This window comes from Megalobrama amblycephala, linkage group LG24, assembly GCF_018812025.1.
Source record: "Megalobrama amblycephala isolate DHTTF-2021 linkage group LG24, ASM1881202v1, whole genome shotgun sequence".
NCBI classification, from domain to species: Eukaryota; Metazoa; Chordata; class Actinopteri; order Cypriniformes; family Xenocyprididae; genus Megalobrama; species Megalobrama amblycephala.
Genome location: NC_063067.1, coordinates 22,372,443 through 22,387,310, shown reverse-complemented (window position 1 = coordinate 22,387,310; position 14,868 = coordinate 22,372,443). Strand labels below are relative to the sequence as shown.

At 36.8% G+C, this 14,868-nt stretch overlaps 1 protein-coding gene across 3 annotated transcripts in view; it reads right to left on the bottom strand.

Annotated features, from left to right (window-relative positions):
* l1camb (L1 cell adhesion molecule, paralog b) overlaps nt 1-14,467 on the bottom strand; it is a 54,318-nt gene extending 39,851 nt beyond the window's left edge. For all 3 annotated transcript variants that reach the window (XM_048177873.1, XM_048177874.1, XM_048177875.1), the window contains exons 1-2: nt 14,263-14,467; nt 14-255 (exon numbers count right to left, since the gene is read on the bottom strand). In XM_048177873.1, coding sequence (XP_048033830.1) covers nt 14-134 — 121 coding nt within the window. In that variant the 5' untranslated portion in view covers nt 135-255; nt 14,263-14,467. The remainder of the gene's footprint in view (nt 1-13; nt 256-14,262) is intronic.
* Nucleotides 14,468-14,868: the final 401 nt, after the last annotated feature.

Below are 14,868 nucleotides of genomic sequence, written 5' to 3'. Positions count from 1 at the left end.
GTGTTGTACTTACAATCTGGAGGGATCTGAATATGTCCCTGTGTTTGAAGCACACTGAGGAAGAGGAGCAGCAGATGAAGATGTGTCCTGTTCCGCCCTCTTCTACCTGCCGGCTGATGCTGCGCGAGAGGCATTGTGCATCAAACCAGCAGCCACTGCATGAACACACACTCGAGTCCCGACACTGGAGATGAAGGTCGCGCCTGACTCCGCACACTTCTGCTGTCCTGAGATGAGCACCAGATGAAGGGAGGGCTGTATATATAAACACACAAAGGGAGGAGCAGAAGGATGAGAGGGAGGAATTAACCCTTCCCATCAGTGCTAACATGAACAGTTCAACAGAGGAATAAACACAGCGAGAAGAGAAGAGCAAAATAATTGATTTGGGTATTACATTACAGAACAAGAACACACATAAAAGGGTATGTGTAAAGGAATTATTGATAACATTTTATTTTGATAGTCCACTTTAGACATTCTAATAATTTTATGTTGATTGTTGATGTTGATTAATATTTAAATCTGCAGTTTGTACGTTTTGCCTCTTTGTCGCCATCTCTGTTTGAAACCTGCAATTGCAGTTATTTGTGGAATTATCATCTTTACGTGGGTTGTGCATCGGCATGGCTCCTCAGCGCAGATGAATCTAATGTTTGCCGTCAGTCATCACATCGGTGTGGATACTGTACTTCGGAATTACAGATTGTACGTCTCGGAAGTATGACAAAAATAAGAATTTTCACCGGAAAATGTCATCTGAACAAGTAAGTAACACGTCTGCCACTTTTGTTCTGACCAAGGTTGAAGTCCTTCAGGAATGACGTAGAAGACTACCTTGTGGTTGTTCTTTGTCGAGGCTCAGTTTGTAGTTATACTGTAAGTTAAGTCTCACGGAAGGCAAACGTAACAATAAAATATCTCTTTTATTGATTACAATACAAAGCAGTTAATGCAAAATAAAACTTAAAGGTGCCCTAGAATTGAAAATTGAATTTACCTTGGCATAGTTAAATAACAAGAGTTCAGTACATGGAAATAACATCATGAGTCTCAAACACCATTGTTTCCTCCTTCTTATGTAAATTTGATTTGTGCAAAAGACAGGTGAATCTCAACATAACACTGACTGTGACGCAACAGTCGAGATCATTAATATGTACGGCCCCAACTTTTGCATATGCCAGCTCATGTTCAAGGCATTAGACAAGCCAGTATTAACGTTTGGAGCAGCACAGGCGAATAAACAGACTATAAATCTCTTTATAAATCTCTCCAACAGTGTGTAATGTTAGCTTTAGCCCCGTTAGCCACGGAGCACTATAAAACTCATTCAGAATCAAATGTAAACATCCAAATAAATACTAAACTTACATGATCTGATATGCTGCATGACGAACACTTTGTAAAGATCCATTTTGAGGGTTATATTAGCTGTGTAAACTTTGTTTATGCAATGTTTTATAGAGTTGCGAGCTTGGGGGCGGGGAGCGCGAGCATTTAAAGGGGAAGCACGCTGAATCGGCACATTTTTAATTATGCCCCAAAATAAGCAGTTAAAAAATTGAATAATAAAAAAATCTATGGGGTATTTTGAGCTGAAACTTCACAGACACATTCAGGGGACACCTTAGACTTATATTACATCCCGTGAAAAAGGGTTCTAGGGCACCTTTAAATCAGCTTAAGCTAAAAAGTTCTATATCCTATTTTTATCCTATATTACCCAGCAATATTGGAGATACTGTTAAGCGCCCCTCTTTAGGTATCAGATGTCCTTCTACGCTTAATGCAGGCAGCATCTGAGGAGTTTTATACAAATTTTTGGGACATTCCAACTTCATATTACTCATCAATTGATCAATGTCTATAATCTAATCTTCCAGCTGTAGGCATATCAGTCTCTGTATCTCTTGCTTACTAAGCTGGATGTCCTTCCTTTGTTGCCTACGCTAGCTTCTTCTAGCACTCTTCCTCTTCTTCACTGAAGTCTTTGTCTGGCTCACCTCCACTTGAGGTTGCAACACACTCTCTTCATCCTCATGTGCCTCTTTCAGGTTGGTTATAATCAGTTCATGAACTTCAACTTTCACAACCTTTACGCATTTCATCTTATCTCTATTACACCAGAAAGCAACATTATTCTGAGTTGCAGTTTACACAACATTAGCATTATCTGCAAGCATATTTAGTATTACTCAAAAGTATATAACACTTCATAGCAATCATTAATATAAGGCAATAAATCAAACAAGTAAATATCTTATTTGAACAGGTAAATAGCAACATCAACATCAAAATCCAAAACACTGGTTATGTACTTGCTCAAAAATTGATTTTGTATAATTTTCAACTCAAAAAAATTACAGACTTTATAGCACCTTTAACAGATTTTTTTTTTTTCTGTAAAAATGGAAAAAAGTAAACGAACACTGTAAAAATGCTATGGTAAAAAAAACGTTAATTTGTTAACAGAAAGTTTCCGTACTGTTTGGACCTTATGCGACAGAGAAACAAGCACGCATCCACCTTTAGAATTTTGTGTTTGAAATTCCTTTTTTGCAGTAGCTCTGTATATTTCTATGGCATTGCTGTCAAAGAGTAGCTGATTAAGTAGATTTACTTATTATAGAGTTAATAAAAGTTATTATGATCATTGTAATGTTTGAAGTGAATGCCATAACAAATGTCAGTAGAAAAAATACAAATACAAATATAAAATTGGAAATACAAACGGAAGACAGAACACAACAAGCGCAGTGCTGAAAAGGGGCGGAGCTACAGAAGTTCTATACCAAGGCGGTAACCATGGATGCATCCGAAAACTTGGTCAGCTGACTTGTTGCCCCGATTGCCCTATCAGGCAATGACTTTGCAGGCAGCATTTGCACATGAAAGCACCTCATAAAACTGATTTCAGACAGACTTCTGAGGCAGCGGAACGGTTTAATAATCTACAGGAAAATAGCGCAAGCTTTGGTGAGAACTAAACAAATATTTAATTACTACAATAAGAAATGACATCAAAAGTGGAAAACAATGGTCAAAAATGTACATTTACACACAAACTGACCACCAACTGCAACTTTAAGACACCATCTTTATATTTTAGCACAACTGTCACAGAATGGAAAGCACAGGATTGTGGGATATCAAAGGCAGTGAAGGATACATCTATGCTGCCTTCAAAAACCCATCAGATGAAGACATCTTGTGAGACAGGAAGTGAAGCTAACACTGGATTCAGACAAGTTTTCGGATGCATCCTTATTTGCATTAATTAGCATTAAATATATTTTTAGTCCCAAGATTCTTCAAGTTAGTGAATAAATACATAGATCTACTATTAATATTTGAATTCCATAGTGGTCTAGTGGTCATCATGTGACTCTCATCACCATTTATTATTGGTAGCTGTCAGTGTATTACAAAGGTACAAAACAGATAGTAGTATTTAATTAGATTGGTAAATTAACATATCAGTTCAGTTAATGATTTATTTATTTATTTATTTTACTGTAAATTTAAGTTAAATCTGTAAAACCTAAAATGTTGCTACTGTTTTTTTTATGGTACATTTCTGGCAACCACAACTGCTGTTTTTTTTTTTGTGTGTGTTTTTTTTTAAAGATTGTGTTTTAGAGGTATATGACTGTATTCTAACAATTCATATATGTTAAAAGTAACGGTTTTTATGGGATTTAAGGAGACTTTGTGTAGAATTACAGTAATAAACTGTTTTTTTTTTTTTTCTTTTTTTTTTCTGACAGACATTTTCTGGTCCCCCTGCTGCCAGAAGAAAATTACCAGGTTTTTTTTTTTTTTTTTACTTTTATTTATTTATTTGTTTATTTATTATTTTTTTATTTTTACAGTGCATAGTTATGCATAGTAGAATGTCTAAAGTGCACCATCGAAATAAAGTGTAGCTGAATTATTACATTATCCTGTAGAGGAACCGTCTAAGAAAGTCACTTTGAACTAAAGGGTAATTTGACATCTGAATATCTCTCAGACAATCACAACACACACACACACACACACACACACACACACACACACACACACACACACACACGCTCATATACACACACACGCTCACACACACGCACATGCACACACACGCACACACACACACACACACACACACACACACACACACACACACACACACACACACACACACACACACACACTATAATCAGCTTTGGTTTCTACAGGATGTATCTTCAATCTTCAATCAGATACTCAGCTCACAGCTTCTGACATCAGCATTAATGCATCTGTGCTTGATTGCTCTACAGGAAACGGACAGACACACTGACTAACAAGATTTGCTAGTGTTTTTTTATACAACCCCATTTACAGAAAAGTTGGCATTTTGACATTTTGTAAAATTCAATGAAAATCAAGAATCTTTGGTTTGTTAATTCCCTTAAACCTTTATTTTACTGACAGACATAAAAAGATTTCCAATGTTTTTACTGACCAAATCAATTGTATTTTGTAAATATAAACAGATTTTGATTTTGATGGCTGTAGCACACTCTAAAAAAGTTGGGAGAGTGGCAAAATAATGAAAAGGTTACAGAATATCCAAGTTAAACTGAAACAGTCCACAATTAGCAGGTGAATTAGTAATAGTTGGTGGTATAAAGGAGCATTTCAGTCTTTGCAAGCAAAGATAGGTCATGGCTTACCACTGTTCCAAATTTCATAAGAGAACTGTCAGACAAATCAAAAATCTAATTTCTTAATGCAAAATTGCAAGGTATTTAGGTCTTTCACCATCTACCATACATAATATTGTGGAAAGATTCAGGGAATCCAGAGAAATCTCAGTCTGTGTTGGGCCAGGCAGGAAACCTCTGTTGAATATGCATGACCTTCGACCCCTCAGATGGCAGTGCATGAGAAACCATAATGTTACTGTCCTAAATATAGACACATGGGCTCATAAGTACTTTGGAAAAACAGTTGTCACTTAACACAGCCTGACGCTGCATCAAGAAATCTATACATCAATTCTATGCAGAGATGCTGCAGAGTTCTCTGGGCCCGAGCTAATCTCAAATGATCTAAAAGACAATGGAAATGTGTGCTGTGGTCAGATGAGTCCACTTTTCAGCATTTTTTTTTTTGGAAAAACGGGCATTGAGTTCTCAGTTTCAAAGACAAAAGGGACCATCCAGACATTCACATCCAGGTGCAAAAGAAAACATCTGTCATGGTATGGAGGTGCATCAGTGTAAACAGCATGGATGACTCGTAGGGGTGTGATGAAATCTCGTGTCACGAGATCTCGCGAGACTAATATGTGACGAGGTTTCTCGTCGAGGCAAAAAGTAGTCTCGTGATATTGCCATGACAGAGCGGTTAGGATGATTAGGAAAGAATCTGCCACCGCTAAGTTTACATTACGCCTCCACTATCGTTTTGCTTTGTATTTAAATAAAAAAACATTTAATTCAGTTGGATAACGGTCGCCGCCGCACCATATTCACAGAGTACGTGCGATCGCGAAAGTGAAAGTAAACGTGAGGGCGCATTCAAACGCGATTTCAATACCCCGCATTTTGAAAGCGGCTCCCTGATGAATGCAAATATCTCTCAATATGAAAGCTATCTTAGGCTGGGCAGTGTAGTTGTAACCATCTCTTAGCTCTGTATCAAAGAAAATAATTGGTCTTATTTGCACTTAGAATGCGATTATGGTTGCACTTAATGTAAAGTGTTACCATAAAAATGAATAACAGTTTTCTCTTAATCTTAATAAGCACAAAAAATAAGGTTTCATTTGTTAACATTAGTTAATGCACTGTGAACTATCATGAACTAACAATGAATGACTATTTTTATTAGCTAACATAAACAAAGATTAATAAATACTGTAGCAAATATATTGCTCATTGTTAGTTGATGTTGGTTAATACATTAATGTTAATAAATGAGATCTTATTGTAAAGTGTTACCATTTTTATTTATACTCTTTTATTTCTATGATCAGATTGTGGATCAGTTAGGAGGTCAAAAGTTGTAGAACCTCATAAATCATGTACAGCAAGGTCTGAAGAGACTGAAATCATACAGAAGAGAAGTCAGTCAGTTGAGTTTATTGGCAAAACCTTTTACAGTACTTGAGTATTGTTGTCTTTTACTGCATATGATAATTCTTAATCAGAAAGTAGAACTGAAATGACATTCATTACAAGATGATTAGTTAAAACATTTCAAATACACCTGCAGAATATTTTTTTCTAGTCATGTATTTCGCCATTGAGGATTTCTTAAAAATAGTGTGTAAAAATCTTGTCTCGTCTCATCTCGTCTCGTGAGCTACCTGTCTCGTCACACCCCTACACTCAAAAAAATAACTCTTTGAACGAACATAAAAAAATCATGGAAAGGATTTCCACATGATTAAGTTTCTTTATTTCAGCATTATGCAATTCTCTTATTCCAATTTAATGTACTTACGTTGGGTCAACTTAATTTATTAAGGTTGATTCAACTTATTTACTATGGTTGGGCACAGCTTAATTTAATAGTGTCAGCCCAACTAATTTGCAATGTTTTGGACCAACTCATTTACTTAAGTTGATCCAATCTATGCAATTTAAGTTAGCCTAACAAAAGTGCTTTATGCTGAAAGAAAGCCATTTAATCACACGGAAATCCTTTCCATGATTTAATTACATTAATTCAAAGAATAGCTTTTGAGTGTTAATAAATTAAAACCTTTTACGCCTCCACGTCAATGATTCCTTCACACATATATGCGAGTCATTGGGATTGTACAGAGACATAAAATGATGACATCTTTCCTGGGCAGAAAGACAATGCCAGGCCTCATTCTGCGTGATACATCAGAGTGGTTTCTACACGCTCTACACTGTAGAAGGGGTGTGCTTGACTGACCTGCCTACAGTCCAGATCTGACTCTTATTGAAAATGTGTGACTCATCATGAAAAGGAGAACAGACAACTATGACCACAGACTGTTGTGCAGATGTCTTGTGTCAAGTGAGATGCCACATGCAAAACTACAACAATTAATATCCTCAAACATCCTCCCAAACATTTAAAAAGTGTAATTAAAAGGAAAAGTGATGTGACACAGTGGAAAACATGCCTGTTTTGGAGTGTGTTGCTGCCATTATAATTAAAATTTGTTTATTTTTCTGTGATGGGTAGGTTTAGGGGTAGTGTAAAGGGCTAAAATATACAGTTTGTATGGAGAGTCCCCAAAAAACATGAATTCCCAATGTGTGTATGTGAGTGTGTGTTTATGTGTGTGTGAGTGAGAGAGTGTGTGTGTGTGTGTGTGTGTGTGTGTGCGCGTTTTGTGATTTATGAGGACACAAATTTGTATAATGACATGGGTATTACACTGGTATTACGATGTAAACATGAAATATGAGGACATTTCATGAGTCTTCATATTTAAAATAACTTTAAAAACATACTAAACAATGTTTTATTAAAAATGTAAAAATGCAGAATGTTTTCTGTGATGGGTAGGTTTAGGGGTAGGGGTAGTGTAGGGGATAGAATGTACAGTTTGTACAGTATAAAAACCATTACGCCTATGGAATGTCCTCACTTTGATAGCAAAACAAACCTTTAGGTGTGTGTGTGTGTGTGTTTTTGTGACGTATCAGGACAAATTTGTATAATGACATGGGTATAACATAGGTATTACAAGGAGATGAGGACATTACCCCATGTCCCAATTTTTCAAAAGGCTTATAAATCATACAGAATGAGTTGTTTTGAGAAAGTAAAAATGTGCAGTTTTCTGTGATGGGTAGGTTTAGGGGTAGGGTTGGTGTAGGGGATAGAAAATACGGTTTGTACAGTATAAAAACCATTACGCCTATGGAATGTCCCCACAATTCACAGAAACAAATATGTGTGTGTGTGTGTGTGTGTGTGTGTGTGTGTGTGTGTGTGTGTGTGCTGAAATATTGAGCAGTGGCAGCTGTGCTGGTAAGGGCCATTAATGGATGAAATGGGGGAGCAGACATTTAACATTCTGTCCATCTGTATTTACTTTCCAGATGGTTGACTTGATAGTGCTGAGTCATATAGGAATACTCATCATCTGTCTCATCTCTCTCTTTCTCTCTCTCTCTCTCTGTTTCTTCTGTCAGCCACACCCTGCTCTTCTTTAATGTATAATACACTTGTGTCTCCAGTGTGTGTGTAGGTGCTTGATGTTAATGTGTGCTAATGCTATTTCAGTGATTTACATGTAAATGAACCACATCAGACGTCAGTGTTCGTGGATGCGAGCATCAGTGTGTGTTTTCCACAGCGACCAGCATGATGCTGCACCGGTGAAGACGAGTGTGTGAAGAGAGAGATCACACATGCTCAGACTGGGACGCGCATCACTGCCTCCATCTCCATCTCCATGACAACAGAATCCCCTCGGAATCCCCCCACACTGGAAGAACACGCCAATGTGTGTGTGTGTGTGTGTGTACCAGCATCACCAGTGGTAACGGGCCTAAAGCACAGCACTTCAGCTCTGAGACTGCTGACCGGACGCACACCGCTGTCACGTATGGCTCTGCGTCTGGACACTATTGTGAGCGCAGACTGCAGAAACCACACTTGGAACTCAAGCAAACAACTGCACAAGCTCTCTGTATTCCAAAAACTGCTTAAAAAGCAGAAACAAACTGGCAGACTCACAGAAAAACTGAGACTACTGATCTGCAGCACAGAGCTGTTTCAAATCACTGAAATGTTTTAGCCAGATTTTGTTCAAAATGTCACACTCGTGTGAAAGTACATCAAGGCCTTTAGTGTCCTGTATTTCACTGTGTAGTGTACAAATCTACCAAGAGACCACAGAAAGTGTGTTTAAGCAACAAAGCAGATCTAACCATTTTTCTCAGTATTCAGTCATGATTCGTTCGCAAAAGAATTGTTTGAAAATGAAGCATCATATAAACCTGAAAGCACCCCGTGTGCACTTTCATCCCAGGACTTTCATTGGTTGGCTGATGTTTAATGTTAGGATGTCATCAGACACACTCCATCTGGAAGCCAGAGCAATACTTTTACACGATTACACACACGGCAGACCCCAGAATTAATGAGTCCCATATTCCCAATGGTACCCTGCCAAAATAACTGAATGATCTTGACCCTAGAGGGGCTCCTCTGAACAAAAGACAGAGACATCCCCTTTGTGTTTCCCATTCAAGCTTATCTTCATTAGAAACGCTCCTCTGTTGAAGCCAAACATTTACATGTTAGCTGTCAAAACATATTCACATTTACATTGAAACCAGTACAAGACTCAGGAAGTTACAGCATTAACACCGTCTTTTAATGCTGTGCTCTTGTGCTTTGATTGTCAAATAACAAAATAGCCTAAAAAGCAAATTACATCGAATGCATTACCAATAATATGCCAAGAGAATATGCATGACTGTTTAATGAAGTTAGAGCTGCATTATTGAGCTCCATCACTAGTTTTCTGAGATGTATAGTGCTGTATATGATGTTCTCAAGAGCTCCTTTACGACACATCAGAGCTTTGCCAGGGCATTTCCTGGAAGACTTCACAAATTGTTTATTCATAAGAGCCCCATTCAGTTCATTGACTTAAGAGACTATCTCCCCACCCCACCCCCCCACACACAAAATGTGATAAAACTTCATTGTTCATGGGGAGAATTGGGATACAAAAATCAGTAAACTGCTGGATATCCACCCAGTGTTACCCTGCAGCTTGAGACAAATGTCCCATAGGACAAAAGTTTCTGAGAATGTTCAATGATTACATTCCCTTGATTCTTAGTGCTGTGTTACTGCGAGTCATTAGCAGGATGATTGATGACTGTTGTGATGTTTGACCTGAGCAGTTCAAATGCCTGCTGTTCACTCACTCACTCACTGAGGAAACTTGATGCAGTCGGGGTGTAAACTTTTAACAGGACGATGATGATGTGCAATTTTGTCTTATTTACAAAATTTTTAGTTATATTGTTCACCTACGTGCTTTTCACTTCAGCTGTAAAAGAACAGTACAGTTAAAGTGCAGCGCATAACAATAAATCTAACACAAATCACCCTGATGTACATTCCCCCAAAAAATTTTATTATCTGTATTTTCACATAAGTTTGGAACTTGAGTACTTTTTCCACCACTGTTCTAATAAAACAAGATGTTTTCTTCTTGACTCCAGCTTAAGTCTAACAGTGATGTTAAAGGGTTAGTTCATCCAAAAATGAAAATAATGTCATTTATTATTCACCCTCATGTCGTTCCACACCCGTAAGACCTTTGTTCATCTTTGGAACACAAATTAAGATATTATGATTAAATCCAATGGCTCAGTGAGGCCTCTATAGACAGAAATGCCATTGTAACTCTCAAGATCCATAAAGGTACTAAAAACATATTTAAATCATGTGAGTTCAGTGGTTCTACCTTAATATTATAAAGCGACGAGAATGTTTTTGTGCGCCAAAAAACCAAAATAACGACTTTTCAACAATATAGTCATGGGTCGATTTCAAAACACTGCTTCGGAACTTTACGAATCGGATCAGTGATTCGGAGCGCCAAAGTCAGGTGATTTCAGCAGTTTAGCCGTTTGATAGGAGATCAGAATCACTGATTTCATCCATAAAGCTCCAAAGCAGTGTTTTGAAATTGGCCCATCATATTGTTGAAAAGTCATTATTTAGTTTTTTTGGCGCACAAAAAATATTCTCATCGCTTTATAATATTAAGGTAGAACCACTGTACTCACATGAACTGATTTAAATGTCTTTTTAGTACCTTTATGGATCTTGAGAGTTACAGTGGCATTTTTGTCCATAGAGGCCTCACTGAGCCATCGGATTTAATCAAAATATCTTAATTTATGTTCTGAAGATGAACAAAGGTCTTACGGGTATAGAACTACATGAGGGTGAGTAATTAATGACATTATTTTCATTTTTGGGTGAACTAACCCTTTAAGCATAAACCATGGAATGAAATATTCTCTGAAAACATGTAAAATGTTCACTTTATCTTGCTTTAGGGATGTTTAGATATTTTACTGGAAAACAGTGTAGGCTTTAAATACTGGTTCAAATTTTATATGTTTTGGCAGTGTGTCTATTCTGTTTCTCCACCAGTTCCTGCAACTCTGACAACATTTCCAGTCATAAGCCGTTCAAAGAATTGCGACATACATTTATTACGAACCAGATGAAGAACTCTGATGGAAGTTAATGCACTCAATGTTCTTCAGAGAAAATGAGTCAACGAACAAAACAAAGACTCCATTCTGTCGCAGGAAGTGGACAGAGAAAGGTCAGAATCAGAGGCGGACATAGATGAAGACTGAGGCAATGAAATTTGGTGAACTAAAGAGAACTTTCATCGATGCCCTCTGATGACACTAATCTGTTTGTTCGTTTGCAATGAATTAGTTCTATATAGATTTTCCATTGCCATGTTAATGCATGTTTCTATTCAGCACTACAGCGGCCAGGAAAGCTGTCTGAGAATTTATCCATCAAAAACCAACGTTTTTTATCTTTTGAACATAATTTACAAGAAAAAAAAAAAAAAAGATATCTTCTTAAAGGAATAGTTCATTCAGTGCAGTACAAACATAATAAAAAGTTTTTTTTTTTTTGGCACACAAATAGTATTCTCACCGCTTTAGAATAAGGTAGAACCACTGTAGTCACATGAACTGTTTTAAATATGTTTTTAGTATCTTTCTGGGCACTGAAAGTGTAAATTAACTTGCTGGCAATAGAGGCCTCATTTAGCCATCGGATTTCATCGAAACTATTTTAATTTGTGTTCCGAAGATGAAGGAAGGTCTTACGGGTGTAGAACAACATGAGGGTGAGTAATAAATTACATTTTTTTTATTTTTTTTTTTATTTTTAGGTGAACTAACCCTTTAAGAGTCATCAGTTCCTTTAAAGGAATTCAGCCTCAGATTATAATCAGATCTCTTTACTGAAGTTTTCTGAGATCAGGGTTACACTTCAGTATGGGGAACAATTCTCACGTTTAACTAGTTAATTAGCCTACATATTGGCTGTTTATTAGTACTTATAAAGAACATATTAATGCCTTATTCTACATGATCATATTCTACATCCCTAAATCCTACCCCATACCTAAACTTAACAACTTAACTACTACAACAACTACCTTACTAACTATTAATAAGCAGTAAATTTGCTTAATAGCAGTTTATTGAGAGAAAAATCATAGTTAATAGTGAATATGTATTCATCTGAATCTGAATCAGATTCTTCTTTGCAGCATCTTCGCTCCTTCCCTCATCACATTACAGGCCTATATTAGTTAGAGATATTCCCAAGCCTGAACACCCTGTTCAGTAAAGTGCAAAAAATTACTACTAAAAGTCATTAGACTGATTAATCAACAAGCAGGCTCAAATATATTGATTCTTCCAACACTATTAATGTTTTTTATTTTTTTTTATTTGAATATACATATAATATATTGGTAAATAGCCCTTTTTATTCTGATGATCCGCTTCAAGTCGAACACGCCTAGTAGCTCGCATATTTTATCTAGCATGTTAAGATACATTTGAACAGTCAAAACATGATCAGATGTAATACAAACTCACGTGTCTCACAAATATCACCCTACAAGGATATGATATTTTAATGTCCATCTAAAATTAATGCAACAGTGAGTGTGTGAAGGCAATAATACTAAAAGTGTGAACTTTATCAATGAAAATGGGAGGGGATCTCCTTTTACTGTGTGTGTCTCAGAAATTTGTCAAGATAAGCCTAATATTATACTATATAATACATTTTCCCACCTTTTTAAATGTCAATGTTTTAAACCTTCCGAGTGTTACATACTGTACGATAGCATGCTTCTGTATCTCACTGGCTAATTAAGCAGGCAGTCGAGGGAATGGGATGTTTCTGATTGAGTTTTCATTTAGTTTTGCATTTTAAGCATAGTCCACACCAGGTTCCATTTGAACACAGGTACGGGTCACTCTTTCATTACAGTTACAGATTATACACAGATTGCACAGCCCTAATATGGAACTGTTACGCATTCTCAGAAGCAGAAGTGAACTTCTGCAATGAAGAACAGGAGAATAGAGCAAATAGCCTATAATTTTACATTCCCATTTGCTCTAGCAAAAGAAAAGAAAAAAAAAAAATCCACAATAGCGTTTTCACAACTTTCCAAAAGAGGAAAAAATACATAGAGATTGATGAAATAGGAGTAATGAGAAGGGAGAAAGATGACAAATGTACTGTCACTCGCTCAATTATTATTATTATTATTATTATTATTATTATTATTATTATGTCATTCATTGCTCAGGTAATACAACACAAAATGCAGTATCATATTTATTGTGCCATATTCAATTATGTGATGACATGCTTGTGATTCAGCATTTTATCATATTATAATCGAGGCCAGTGAAATCAAAGATACACTAAGCATATTCAATCCTAGAGAATCAAAATTAGAAACATTACTTTAAAATTACTTGTATAGCTTGGGCTACATCATAATATCCAGGCCACATAAAGAAACAATGGCTGAGTCCGTTCACCTGCTAGCGACACACACACACACACACACACACACACACACACACACACAGATAGGCGGAGGCAACTAAAAAGCAGAGCTCATTGCTGAAATAACAGAATTTTTAACTGATAAAGATGGCATATCTTTCACTCACAGTCAGCTGATGTTATTTTAGACAATGATCTTAAAGAAGGGTATTATATAGCAGCATGATCTGAGTTAGACTGACACCAGATTGCATTACATATAATACATCTAAGCTTACTTTTCAACAAATTGATTCCCAAAATTAAAAAACCAAAAAAAAAAACTCCAAAAAAAACAAAAAAAAAAACAGAAAGTACCCTGCTTTTGCATTAATATACTTACTCATGCAAACATGTTTGTATTGAAAATGATTCTATCAAAATAATCTCCAATTATTGGACATAATAACAGACTGTAATAAAAAAAATGTATCACCATTTCTGATAACAGATAATAGTTCCATCAATCTCCAAGTGTGCAGGTTCTTAATCTGCCAAGCTCCCTCTCTAATGTGAATATACACACAAGGCCAAGGTGTGTTCGAGCAGCGTTTGGCACCTAATGACTAAGGTATCACCATCACATACACACACATTCCCACATACATACAGACAAAAGACACCGTTTTTGTTTTTTAAACGATCAGAGAATCTTACCTTTACAGGTATCGTGAAGGTTCTGGACAGAAGACAGGCTCCTATCTTGTGGTACGGTGACACGCCTTATTCTCTGCTTCTCCTCTGTCTTTCTCTCTGTTCGTCTCATCCAATGGGTGAAGCCTTGACGGATGCTGCAGTGAGGGAGAAACACACCCTTTCTGCCTCTCTCACCAGCCGTCTGACCCTCCTCCCCTCCTCACCATGTGTTCCTCCCACTCACCTCTGATTGGTGGCTGAGTAGAGGTGACATCATCTCTTTCTCTGTTCTGTCTGTACCACCCATCCCCTACCCTCCCTTCTCGCTACCTCTTTCTGCTCCTGTCTCAGCCACAATGGAGAGGTTCATTTCTAAGTACCCCTCAAAGCACCCCAAACAAACCGAACTCTCCAAGGTATTTTCAAGAGATTTCCTTGACAACATTAATTGTCATTGGCAGTTCAACTTCACCCTGGCTCTTCGTTATGTTTACCCATTTCTAACGCATAACAATCTCCATCTCATTACTGTAATACCCAAATAATAAAATATTATATAAAGTAAAGCATTTATATACAATGGTAGTAGTGCCTTTATTCTAGGAATATTTAAAAAAGTATTTCATT